The 13,961-nt window shown below is 36.2% G+C and overlaps 2 protein-coding genes across 2 annotated transcripts; both read right to left on the reverse strand.

Moving 5' to 3' along the window:
* Window positions 1–7,681: 7,681 nt before the first annotated feature.
* On the reverse strand, window positions 7,682–9,583 carry LOC114744045 (cyclin-D3-1-like). The gene is made up of 4 exons (XM_028932227.1): window positions 9,055–9,583; window positions 8,744–8,945; window positions 8,509–8,639; window positions 7,682–8,375 (listed from the first exon to the last, which is right to left on the reverse strand). Exons 1-4 carry the CDS (start codon window positions 9,526–9,528, stop codon window positions 8,073–8,075), a joined length of 1,110 nt encoding a protein of 369 aa, XP_028788060.1. The 5' UTR covers window positions 9,529–9,583; the 3' UTR covers window positions 7,682–8,072.
* A 2,470-nt stretch (window positions 9,584–12,053) lies between these two features.
* LOC114744042 (uncharacterized) lies at window positions 12,054–13,213 on the reverse strand. The gene is made up of 4 exons (XM_028932225.1): window positions 13,114–13,213; window positions 12,700–12,818; window positions 12,498–12,573; window positions 12,054–12,253 (listed from the first exon to the last, which is right to left on the reverse strand). Exons 1-4 carry the CDS (start codon window positions 13,211–13,213, stop codon window positions 12,054–12,056), a joined length of 495 nt encoding a protein of 164 aa, XP_028788058.1.
* Between the last annotated feature and the right edge of the window lie 748 nt (window positions 13,214–13,961).

The raw sequence follows: 13,961 nt of genomic DNA on the forward strand, positions 1-13,961 counted from the left end.
TTTGCTTTGCCTCTAGGATGTAAAGCATAGAAAGTAAATAATAGCATATGATATGCCCCTTATATCCATCCTGTGTTCGAGAATAATGACACTAGAGAAATGTATTATATTTTTTAATGAAAAGCGAATAATGACCGACTTTGAGTGGTGATCGTTTCAGGCTGGACTGGTCAAGCTGTCATCAAGGATAAAGTTTCTCTGTACACATCCTAACGAAATCACTTTAAGGGTTAAAATTTTGAATCTTGAGATTCCAAGATGAAGGGAAGAGGGGGATAATTGTATTAGAATCAGCCTTTACTTCTTTTACTTTTCACGCATATGGCCCAATTATCCAAGTTAGGACGATTGCTGCTGACCCACTGCGATACATACCAACAGATCATAATGTACCATAAAAAGAGTCACGGGTTCTATCTTTCTGTGAAGAAATGTTATTCGAACAATTCCCACCTGCATAAAATTTCGCGATGTTGATGAGAATTTTGGACGCGTAAAAAACTAACTACGACCAATGGTATCTTATCCTTTTACCGTACGTTGCAGATAAAAGCCTTGTGGGCAGAGACACACAAATGGGATTACTTGCTTTATCGTTAATTTACTCCTTCCCGTTAGTATCATTTATTCTTTCTTCCCTTTGTACCAATAGGAACAGTCTTCTGTTTCTGTACGACATCCTTCGCTTCCTGTAACATTGACTCCCACAGAGTTAGACTTTCCCTGTGTACTACCGTGGCATGCATATTCTGGTTTTGTGTATCTGTGTTTTCTTTTTTGTCATGATCCTGAAAGATCTTGGACTGGCATTCCATTAAGGTTATTACCCTGCGAGAGTGTGTTTGAAGCAACATATTTAAGCCTACATAAGCTTAGCTGGTGATGATATAGGTTGGGTCAGTATTGGCTATGTAAAAAGATACCCAAATCTTTGTCTGCTAAGCCAGACATGGTTGCAGTAGGGCAGCTAAGTTTCACAGATTTGGGACATGCTATGCCATGGCTGGCCCCTAAAAGCATCACTAACTCCTCTTGTCCTTTTCTTCTGACTTTGTAAAGCAACTAAAGAGACCCAAAAAGCATCTTATCTTCTTACTCGCTTCCAATTGAGTCTTATCTTCTTAATCTCAAGTAATTTGTGTAATGCGGTAGGTACAACTTTGTCACACGTTTTAGGTTTTCACCTTTGAAAAGCTACAGTTCTTCGTTGTTTTTTTAGGTGACAGTTACAGTTTGTCATTGTTGTCTTTACATTAATTTGTGAGGATATACTCCTCCCATCATAAATATAAAACCTTTTTTATAGTGTAAAAAAGATATTATATTTAAGACCAGAAAAATATTACTATTACATGTACTGTATGCTGACTGATATATAATGAGCGAGTTAAGTGAAAATCCATTCTAATAAAATGTACAGATGGTGAGATATTCAACTTTGGTAAATCTTTATCGGCTCCTATGTACTGTTTGATTGTGCGAAGAATTAACATATAAAAAGTTGCAAGTTTTTTTTTTTTTGGACCAGCAAGTTGCAGGTTTAAAAATAAGACATAAAGTGGATGTTCCTCCAAAACGAATGTCAAGACATACAACTTATTAGGAGAGAATTTGAATTTGGATTGGACCACCTAAACCTATTACTGTTCTTGCCATTAAGTTTAGGTATTCAATGCTTCTTGTCTACTTCTCCCATAAAAAACATTTTATTTTCCATACATGACACTGCGTGAATATGATGGGACAGAGGCCCATTGTGGCGCCAAGAAGATTTATTTGAGGTCCCACAGAGAGATTCCAAGAACCAAACTTTAAAGACTCCTCTCACATGATTTCGATCTCCTCTGGATCATTGTTATTCAAACTACTTCTAAGTAGGTAATAAAACAAACACTAATAAATAACTTGTACTCAGTTCATTCAATATGTTTGCTGCCGAATGAAGTCCCTTATTTATTAGCCAACCTTTGCTCTCCAAACCAATTAATTTTCCATCTTAAATTCAAAACCCCCCCCCCCAAAAAAAAAAAAACCTGAGTTTAAACACAGTTCCAATGCTCAGGAACTTCTCGAATCTGATTTCTTCTAAAACAGAAAGCTTCCCTGGCAGGGTCCTTGAGCATTCTAGTGGTTATTCATACTATCTGATTAGTGAATACTAAGAGTTGCATGAAATCCCGCCTACCTTACAAAATGAAATGAGATTCATTTATCAATAAATCTTGTTGTTCATTAGATGGCTAACCCAAAGAAAGAAGATCTGTGCAGTGTTCTCAATGCCCCTAGACCTGGTCCTAACGTAGAGTCGTACAAAGTTAAAAGAAAATATAAGGGAAAGGCTAAGTTATGGATCTTGTGGGTATTGATTTGTCTCTGCTTGGGTTTGATGGTGACCACTTTGAATATGATCAAGTCCATGCAGGCATTGGATGCCGATTTCCCAGAATCCAACATTAACTGTAACAGAAAAAGATAGGAACAACGTAGCCATAATAATTTGATTCACGCATTGGATGTGGAAAATGCTAAATAGACAGACAGCCTCTTGGGGCCTCCATTTCTGATCTCTTGGGGCCATTTCATACAAGAGTGAACAATAGTAATAATGCATTCGGCTTCCTCCAATCCCATTGCTATTTACCTTGGGACCATGTAGTCCCTTGAGAGTTTCAGACCCACACCAACTGCTTTTAGATTTCAGTTCCTTGTTTCGGAGTAAATTTGCTTGTGATATATCAGTGACTTTCCATCAAGTTGAAAGGGTCATAAATATATAACACTGTACTGTTCGGTCAAATTTTAAGGTTACACCAACTCTAATTAATAACAGGGGAGAACATTGCTTGAGATTGGCTCAAATGAGGTGACATATATAAGAGCTGTATACATACAGAACCGAATATTACACTACAGATAAAAAAACAAGAATTCTGCGGTTAGGTAGACTTTTTAATATTTCCGTCCAAACCTCCCGAGAGAGTTTACATTGAAAATACTTTGAAAGATTGACTTGATTCTGTAAGTTGATTTCACGTATATGAGAGGAAAGATTATGCTACTATTTGATGTGACGTGTTACCTTTGTTTATAGTGTCTGCTCTCTTGTTTTGTTGGTAAGGTTCAGAAGAATCATTAATGTGGCTTACTGATAGCCATATAAATATGAAGGGAGATAAAAAAAGGGGGGAGAATATGAAAATTAAAAAGAATGTAATGTAAGCTCATATTCAGTCATACTTTTTTTCTATTGTTCTTTTTCTAATTACAAGAATCATAAATGAGAAAGATTCAATTCAACGAACTAAGATATGCATATATGCTATCTTATGCCTTTGAAGAGTGAAGATTGAAGTTGGAACTCAATAAGTAATAAAAATAAAGATGTGAGATTAATTATAATTGAAGAGATTATCTTATGATCAAACCAAATGATTCCTTGTAAATTTTCAAAAACAATACCTTAATTAGAAAAAGGAAAAAGGTTGAGTCCAATGATTTGAGCATTTTGGGATATGGTTTAGTTTAGAAGGGGGAGGACCAGTGAGTACAACCTACAAGAGCCAGGCATAAAGCAGGGAATTCTATTTATGCTCTTCTGGTTTCTTCTAAAAGAAAAGTTGGACAGAGATTAAAGAGCTGTATTTAGCATCACATAAAAGGGTACGTTCTCTTCCTTCCTTTCTTTCTTGTGGTGTCTAAGAAGTAAGAAGGAAGAGGAAGTTGTTTCCATATACTCTCAAAGAAAACCTTTGTCTTTGCAGACGTGAAATTGAAAGGCAGGGAGAGGGTGGGGGCCACAGACAAATATATGGTCCTCTTTTGTTGTTTTTATTGTTCTTTGGAACTTTACAGCTGTAAGCAAGAAAAGACTGGAGGCCAGAGAGGGAGGAGGAAAATTACATGCAAGGGCTTTAGCTTAAGAGTCCAAAACTTAGATGAGTTCATAGGATTATATTAATTAATGAAGCATTAAGAAGGATGAGTGAGGCTAAGTCAAAGGAGGAAAAAGAAAGATGATTATTACAAATAAGGCATGAGGCGTGATGATATTATTCTCAAATTATTGGGGGTGGGGGCATAATCATGTTAGTTAATAATTTATACAAATATTATGGACTACAGCAAATGATGTCACGAGCTTTGGTGCATGGAAGCAAGCTGTTTTGCCTTTGGAAAAAAAAAAATCAACTGCCTCACTCTTCTTCTACTGTGCACCTTTTTATTTCTCTGGCTCGTCAATTCATCATCACTTGCATCCACAACACGTTAATGCACTTATTTTTAAGTAATGTAATTTGTGAAATGAATTATTCCAATTTGAAAGCTTAGGGAGGAAAAAGACATGAAGGGAAGGAAAGACAATCTTCCAACAAAATCAAAGATTTTGTCCCCCATGATTAAAATCTTCTGCCTTTTTGCATTATATCATAATTTAGGATTAGTGGGTGCTCTCTCAAAAACTACTCCCACAAATATGCATATCTATAGCTGAAACACATATAAGAATAATTGTAATAGGCAAATTCCAAAATGATCCTGCCGTGTCCGGTCACCGTTGTTCGAGCTCTCATTACCACCAATGGAGAGATTTTTTCACACAAGGGTAGTAAGGCAAATTGACAGGGGAAAAAAAATTCTAAAAAAGTTCTTGGATGCTTTAATGTAATTAAACCATTTCGTGAGACTATTTTATCATTTTGCGTGTTTTGTTACTTCTTATATGTCTCTGCACTTGTCTCCATCTCTCTCTTATGATGCTTTTCTCTTATTAAGTAGCTAATTGTTTAGTTAAACATTATGTCTTAATGCAGTGATTACAGGAAACGTATTTAGTGAGGCAAGGAATTATGAAGGCCACTCTGCCTTTTGTTTTTGCCCCTACTACAACCTAAAAATACTAAACCAATAATACTAAGCCTGGAAATAATAAAGGGAGGTTCTTGTTCCACTGAGACATTACATACATAAATAATGGTAGGTACATTTATACGCATGGAGGGAAGCAAATAATGAAGTTTGATTTCTTTTGGGTGGCTTTAATTTTGACAATAGAACAAAGACAAAAGAGGGAAAGCAAAGGAAAGAAGCGAAAGGTGAAGCATGCACTGTAGTGAATCCCACTAAAATAGACACGAGTATCATTATATTGGTAAAAGTTAAAGAGAATGCAGAAGATGAAAAGAAAAGTAAAATGTGAGACGCAAAATATCTAGAAAGAGAAAGGGGAAGGGAAGGTAATGTATAAATCCACATGTCATTGGGGTATGCCTCTCTTTTAATTTCCTTGTGTGTGTTGAAAAGTGATTTGCGCACTTAATCCTGTCATTATTCTTCCTCTAATCCAACTAACCACCTTCCAACTAAACCAAACATTTGCATTATGTCATCAGATGTTTTAATCTCTCTTCTCCATTTTCCTTTTCCTTTTCCTACTTTCCTTAATTTCTCTTCAAAGTGCGTTGGCAAAGGAAAAAAAACTCTTCAAAGTGTTGTCCATGTTCTTCTCTCCCTCTCTCTCCCTCACATTCACTTGTATTTAGAAATAAAGAAAACATATGATGGGGTATATAGTTTCGTCTCATTCTCTCCTCGAATTGATACTTATCATCTACTACTTCTATCTATTTTTTTAAATATTGTTTGCAATAAATGTAAAAATAATCATGTTTTCAAAAAATAAAAAGATTCATGAAAACAAAACTAGTTCAATGGGGTGTCGCCAGGGGGGACAGAAAGCTAGTAGATTAATGAAACTAATAAATGGGTGTTTTGTTGGCTCAATGTGAAGTTTGTGAGGTGAGCGCAGGCAATTAATGAGCACAAAGTACCACTCTCTTCAAGTTTCCAACCAAAGGGTTCCTGTGTGGGGTATGTATATAATTAATGCCTTCTTCACCTTAATCCCTTCAATTGCGATGAGAATGCCAAGTTGCCAACAATAAAAAAATTTACCCCAGTAAATAATGTATTGCTCCTCTAATCTTAGTTATAAAACACTTTCAACATATTTCACACACACCAAAAAAAATTTTAAAATGCATTAACTTTATTAAAATATAATAATTTTTCAACTTTATTTATTTAATATATGTACCTTTCAAAAAAATAACTCCCTACACTATAATAGATGAAGAACAAAATAGTACATTCACGCTGGAAATTTAATAAAGTGACTTATAAATAGGATCTAAAAAAACCTTTTCTATCTGCCCTATAAATAGAACCAGAGGAGTACCTTCTGTCCTTAATATATGTGTTGATTTAACATTTAATTTCACTTTGTCTCTCATATTTATCCATTTTTCTCCAAGTTAGTTCTTTTAATAGTTGTACATGTTAATGATTTTATCAAATGATAGTTTTAGCTAATATATATATGATTAGCAAAATTATTGTAGGATAGACAATGAGTATTTATTACAAATAATTAAATTAAATTGACCTTTCTCTGTTAAATAGTAAATTGTAATGATTTATGCGTAATAATTATTTTAAAAATATATAATTTAAGTTATATTATTAAATTTCATTTGAATGATTCAGAGCTGCAATAATGAAGATCTGCAAGAAAGAGAGTAACATGGGGAGGAAATATTGTTTGTAATTTATTTTTAGAATTTTATTTCTGTCTTCCACCTTAAACTTGACGTGTTCTATTGCCTTGCCAATGCACACGCCATAACAATAACAAATTTTGTCAACTTTGAGGGTCCGACGTTGTCCTTACGGATGCAACTCTATTCATTCATATCCCCTTCTCATGCCAACAAAGTTTGGCTTCATCTTTCATTAATCACTCAAAGCTTACTACTTCTTTTTTTCCCTCGTTGCCAATGGTGGGATGATCTGATCTGGAACTCAAAGCATGAGGCAAAGAATTAACACACCAGAAAATCTCCTAATGAAACCTCTTCCCTCATGTGTGCGTGTTGGGACACACGGAAGGATGGATATACATAGCGGAATTTATTCAGGGGAGGCTCCTATAATTCTCCATACAGATGGATCCCTCCCAGAGAAACATTTATGTCAAGAAAAGCTCACTGTTACATTTATGTCAAGAAAGGCTGACTGATATGCCAATTCTAGAACCATTATTTTCCAACATGTTAAGCGGGTTCAAATTTAAACTTGAACAAATGAGTGGAAAGGTGAAGGTGGGGTCCAGGGAAGGAGGGTCAAAACCCTTTCACCCACTGGCCGACAGTTTCCTTCTCTCTTCACATGCTTCCCTACTTACTCCATTCTCTATTTCTTCTCCCTACCTCTTGTTCCCCTACATTTCTCTTTTCCTGTTTATTATTATCACCCCTTTAATTCTTCTAATATTCAATCCATATATAATAATAATAATAATGCCCTTATTCCTATAATATATATGTAACACTCCTCCACATGCAATACAGATTTGTTTTCACCATATCCCAAATTAAAGCATCTATATCCATTTTTTTAGTATAGCAAGTTAGTATCTGTATTAACATGCTTAATATAATAAAAGTAAATGTCAAGAATAAAATTTTCTTCTGCCAATATTAAACCAAGGCTTGAAACCATAGAGAATCGAGAAAAAAAATTAATTTGACCACCAAAAAAAAAAAGAAAAGGCTTCGAGTGGACCATATGGGGCTCTCATCTCCAGGTTGGGGGAAAAAAAAAAACATCATACCAGCCAGGCAGGAAAGCATTCAACGTGAGGTGAAACCACAAACAAAAAGTGAACAAGAATTGTTCTGAATTTATTATGGAATGAAAGATATAAGTATGTCCAAATAAAATATGGTCCCGAAGAGATCCATTTAAAGAAGGGGAAAAAAAAGAAGATCAAGAAAAGAAAGAGTGCCTAAAGAGAACATATAGTAGAGATGCAGAATATAATGCACAGCAGCAGATATATTCTTCATTGCCAACTTTGTCCTCCTCTTTCACCTTGTTCTTCTGCACCTCTTCTATGGGCATTGTTGGAAATGAAGACATGTAGCGGCAAGAACGAACAGTGAATTTGGTATTACCGCAGTAAATATAAAACATCCTTTTTGAAGTGGTTTTGTTTGTTTTTATCAAAGATCTCTTCAAGGGGACGCTCCAACGATTCCGACAATGACCCGATTGAACGGGGACAACGTCATTTGTTGTTGCTGTTCTTGGGGTCTGGTCTTCTTGAACAGTGGCTCTGGGGATGAACATAATGATGACCCCACTGCCCACGAATCGTTGGAACCATCAGACCCAAAAACTGCGTCGATTACGCCACTTGGACTCTCCGGACTAATTTCCTCATATCTTCGTTTCTTAGTCTTGTTATGCCCATAATTATAATAATTATTGCCCTTTGACATCTCCTGTATCGCATTATAGCACTCGTCTACTTTCTCCTGTAACAGTGACAGAACCAAAATACCTAAAGTTACTCCCAGATCAAATCATGTGCTTATCATATATTGTGCATTAATTATATGTATAGCAGCTTTGGTTAAGAATATATTGTACCCCCAGAAAAGCCCATACCTTGTTACTTTTAAGAACGCCCAGAAGCTGATTTTTATATTCCATTCCTTCACTCTGCTCAATCTGGTCTACCACATGCAGCATTGTCGCTGTAGCCAACACTGATGGGAGATAACCCACAAATCTTGAATCTAGACCCGATAAAACACACATATAACAAACAATGAGGAATCTTGGGAGTGAAAGGTTGGTTCTTTTTGTTTTTTTGTTTTTGAATTGAATCTTAGTCGCTTACCTGGAAGAATAGAGAGCAGGAGATGCTCGCAGCGCCTGAGGAATTCCCAGTGAAGATGAGTTTTTAATCCAAGCCTCCTTATGATGTGATCTAGAAAAGAGAGCGGCGTTACTGGGTGCATCTTCCATTTCAGGGCTGATAGAACAAGCAGCTCCATTCTCTGTATAGTCTTTGCCTCAAACATGCATTTAGTATCTTCAACCTGAAACAGAAGAACAAAAGCATGTTAATTTATTATGTCCAAAGACAGAACAGAACCACGTTTAGTTTTTGTTTTTATTTTTTTCCTGTTTTGTTTTAGTCTAACGTACTTGGAGGTCTAGAAGAAGGGGAACTTGAGTTTCTTCAACTTTTGCTGCCAAAGAGAGGCAAGCGACAGCCACAAGCTGGATCATCCACGGCTTCTCCCTTTGAAAATGGAAGCTCGAAAGGAATCTGTCCAGGTAGTTGATGGCCAGTGTTGCCGTTAGAGCAGAGAAGCCATAGTGGGCATGAACTTTAAGCATCCATTCTATTGCCTCACGACGAGCCAGAGAAAGATCAACATCCAGATCAAAGCAAGCTTCTTCTTCTTTGGAGAAGAGAGAGTTCAGCTCTTCATCTTCCCAGAATAAGTCTTGCTCCGACAAGATCCGAGGAAGAAGAAAACCAGTCTCATTATTCCCTTCCACCTGTTCTACTTCCTCCTCCTCCCATCTTTCTTCATCACAGTAAAGAGCATCAAGGAAAGAGGAAGAGTTCTCGTGGTGAGCTAGTTGGTCATTGTGATGGTGGAGGATTGCCATCTTCTTCTGGGAAGAAGAGAGGGAGCTAGTGATGGTGTTTGGTCATCATAAAAAGTGAAGACACAGAAGCTCACCCATCTCTGTCTCTCTCTCTCTCTTCCTCTATCTGTGTGTGTCTCAGTAATGGGGAAGCAGAAGAGAGAATTGGTGAGGGGCAGAGGAAGAAAAGTAGGAGCAGTAGTAGATATTGAATTTAGAGGTGAGTGGGTTTCACGCTTGTCTTTTATATAGTGTGTGTGTATATATGTATATGTATATATATCTTTAGTTGCTGCTTTCGGTGTTTAGTTGGAGGGCAGAAATGTTAAGGGCACACAAACCAAGCTGGACCCAGTGAAAAGAACCTCTTGTAAACCTAAATAAAGACGCTTGGAAGCAGGGCATTGAGGCAGACACACCCTCCTGCTCTGCTCCTCTGCTATTCATTTCTCTTTTTTTTTTTTTTTTGCCTTCTCCTGTTCTCTTTATTTATTCCTTTGCTTTCTGGGCTTTATGGGCTCACCTTTACCAAGAACGGTCCAACTTAGTTGTCAGCCCATAATCCAAAAAGAGGGAATCAAATTTGTCCATATTTTTATCTTGTTTTCATCAAACAACTTTCTTTCACTTCTTACCTTTTCCTCTCTCTCTCTTCATCTCTTTTCTTACATTCCTTCTGTCTTGCCAAACATTATCTTATAGATCTAACTGTTATTACTTTCAATCAAAAATCAATTATTTTTAAGTATGAAAAGAATGAAGCATGGGTTAGGTGTTTTATGAGGGCATGAATCTGGATTTAGGGATGGTGTTTGGTTATGGGAGGACAGAGGAAGGTTAGCTTAATTGGAGCAGCTGAGCAAGTAGGTAATATGATATTCTCGCAAGCACAAAGGCACATTCATGACAAAGGAATGAGATGAGTGAAGGAGTAATAAAATGAGTCCCACACTGCCAATCTGGAGGTCCGTATATTTTTTGGGGCCTGGGTGCAATGGAAGGTGGAAAGGGACAAATCATTGAGGTGATGATGGAGAGAGTAAAGTGAGAGACTTGCTGTCTGTCACTCTTGTATGTACAAGTTTTTTCAGTAGAATCACATAAGCAATGCGAGATTTACAGATATATATATATATATATATATGTATGTATGTATAAAGAAAAAAGAAATAATCGTATAAAGTGATGGTGATCATTGACTCAGAGTCACCTAAAATAGTACAATAGTGTGGAAGGAAGGAATTTTTTGGTCAAAAAAAAACAAGAAGGAAGGGATTTGTATCTGGTACACTTACTTGTACAAGGTACTTCCCCCAACGACTTTGAAAATGAATATCATTGGAAAACGCACCCTTCAATTCCAGTTTAATCATTCACACTGTAGAATTTCATGAATTAGTGAATTACACAACTCATCCTCCTAACCCATCTTTTCCTGTTCAATTATGACTTGAGTTCTCTTTTGAGTGCTTCTCAAGCTTTAATATTTGATGATTAAATTAACATAATTGAATCGTATTTCACTTGTTGTCATAAACAAGAATTATGCTAGGTATAAATGATAGCATAAGATTGAAATTTTAATAGAAGGAATATCTTTTTATTCCCTATACATAAGTATTCTCCTATCAGAATCAATTAATTCGATATATTATCATATACTAAATATGAACGCTTTTCATCATAAAAATTCAAACTTTAATTTGTTATGTTATTCAGCTAATTAGTGGAAGAAATATAAAATGTAAGCAAGATGCTCTTCTTCAAAGTCCGTCAATTTAGAAAAATGGGCCTGCACTCGATTACCATGCTCTTGGTTTTTGGTTTTTTTACACTCTCTCTGTGGACCTGAAGGTCCTATATTTTTTGTCACTCCATGGGTCGAAGCCCGCGTCAAGAGACTAAAAACCAATACTAGTGGCCTTGGGTGAGTCTGTAATTCGTGTTTTTGTTATCTACCCATCCTTTTCATTTTTCATTAGTGCTTTCATTTTTTTGGACTGAATTTCATTTTTCATTAATTTGTTCTCGAGTGAAATCAATTTGAGCCAACTTGTATATACATATATATAAATAATATCCTCATTAAACTAATTACTTAAATTTAAGACATAATGACTTGATAGAGATTAATTTGAGAGGTCCACGCGCCGGCACCAGTTGTGAATTATCACTCCGTTTCTGTATGTTTGACGAGATAACATGCAACACGGAGCTAATAAATCCGAGAATTAAATGCATAACTTTCAGAGCGAAGATTACAGCACATAAATTCAAACTTCCACTTTATTACGAAAGCTACATAAAGTTTAGAAAACTCTGAATAAGCTTAGAACGAGACACAAGAAAATATGGAATTATTTATGTTAACAACAACCCCTGGAAAAGACTAGGATCCATATTGTGCTTTCATGCTGGTGGGATATTAATTATTATAACCTAGTCCTCCGAAGTACTGAGAAAGATCCAGATTGAGATTCTGGATAAGCTGCTCGACAAAAGCACCCACAACACCTCCAATTCCATGAGACAGAATGATCTGAGGATCAAGAAGAGGCTGATGTTGTCGGGGGTGGCGGAGGATAATAAGGTGATGGCGATGAAGGAATGTAATAGGGCATTGCGTTTGCAGGCGGATATGGAAATGGCGGATATACAGCTAAAGACTGACTATAACGTGACGGTGCAGCTTGAAGGTAGTATAACCTCCTGCCACCCATAACGGAACTCTTGGACCTCCAGGTGTCTGCAACTCAATTCAACAATATATATCAATTATAAAAGTATATGTAGAGATGATTAGAACTAGTCAAATGAAATCATGTATATATAGCTCACGTTGGCATTTGCAATTCTTCAACTCCAATCTCAGTTTTAGTTCACCTGCGCGGCTGCCAACGGACACTTTCATATCAGTTTCAGTTCTTTATATTTTGAAAATTCGAAACTCTTTATAGAGATCAGAGTTTGTATAATATGTTTTCATTTACCAGCTGGTATTTCCCTTTTGGAGGGCACAGGGGAACACTCACGGAACTTTGTTGAGGAACCGCGTCCAGTGGAATCCTAAAAGAAACATTACGTTATTATTAACTGATTGTAGTCCCTCAAAAACATGCATGATTCTAAAAGATCATTTGAAGGGTTCAGAAAAGTTGAGGTGGGGAAAATAAATTTCTTTGCAGTGCCCACAATTTCATCGGGAGCGAAAGCCCTGTTCTTGGCAACAACAACGATGAGCTCCCTGGCGATTTCCGTGAGTTCTAAAATGATCTTATCCTGAAAACTTGGATTAATTCCCCCATCTGCAGCTTCAATTTAGGCAAAAAGCCCAGGAAATAATGGGTTCTTAGTTCAATCTCTTACATATATAAGCCAATTGTAATAACCATGTTTGATATACATACATACATATACATATATATATATATATAGATAACACTACTCACCTATATATGTGCTCTTGATCACAAACTCCTTGCTGCCATACTGGAGGCATAAGTACCACTCAGTTGGCCTCATAGCCGAATTTGTGTCGGAGGTAATGTTGCATTCTAGGACTTCACACACACGAATCACAAAATAAAATGTCAGTTCCTCCAATACCTGCATATCCAAATCCATGAATATACAAGACGCCGAGAAACGCGAAGTAGAGGAGAGGAGGAGGAGGAGTAGGGTTATATTGTCGCAGTGTTTGTACCATTAATCTGAAGCTCACGAGGGGGGACCATGAAAGCCAGGGAACGACATGATGGAGAGGCATGCGAGAGATCGAGATTTTAATTCAATGATCTTAGAATATGATTTCTCAAGGGGTGCATTGTATATTTACACAACTACAACATTATTAAGAAGAATGGATCATGATCAGCGTTGTTTGTAAACTATAAACAAAACCTAATAAATTAAAATTGTGTCACTTTTTTCTTCCACCACATTACCAAACATATTTTGCCATGCATTAAATAATATACGCAGATTATACATTGAATAATTAGATTCTACCTTTGAAATGGATAATTGTTGTGCTTATGAGTCTGCAATTATTGTTCTTGCAGGCTGTAAATATAAAGCTTCTAACATTTCTTAAGAGAATATAAGACAACTTAATTACATTTAACAGATTATAATTTTAATAAGAAAAAGCAACATCCATTTAGTAGTAGTTGTGCATTATATATAAATCCACTTACGTAGGAAAACCAAAGGTTGATTTTGTTTACTTTCTGCGTTCCAAGTTCTAAATTTGTTTTTTTTTAATTTTTAATCATAGAAAGGAAGGGGGAAAGCTGGTTGCAACTTCTTGGTCGTATTAATTAATTTGGTAGATGAGAAATGGTAGGCGAATATGATTTTATATATTAATTTGCTTGTTGAGTTGTAATTTATAATGTTATGTAAAGGAAAAGCTAGGGCATTTGGATAGGAAGTCAATTGTACAGAGTATTGTG

The sequence above is a fragment of the Neltuma alba genome, unplaced genomic scaffold (assembly GCF_004799145.2).
Source record: "Neltuma alba isolate B1F8T4 unplaced genomic scaffold, ASM479914v2 tig00004249_pilon, whole genome shotgun sequence".
Classification (NCBI taxonomy): Eukaryota; Viridiplantae; Streptophyta; class Magnoliopsida; order Fabales; family Fabaceae; genus Neltuma; species Neltuma alba.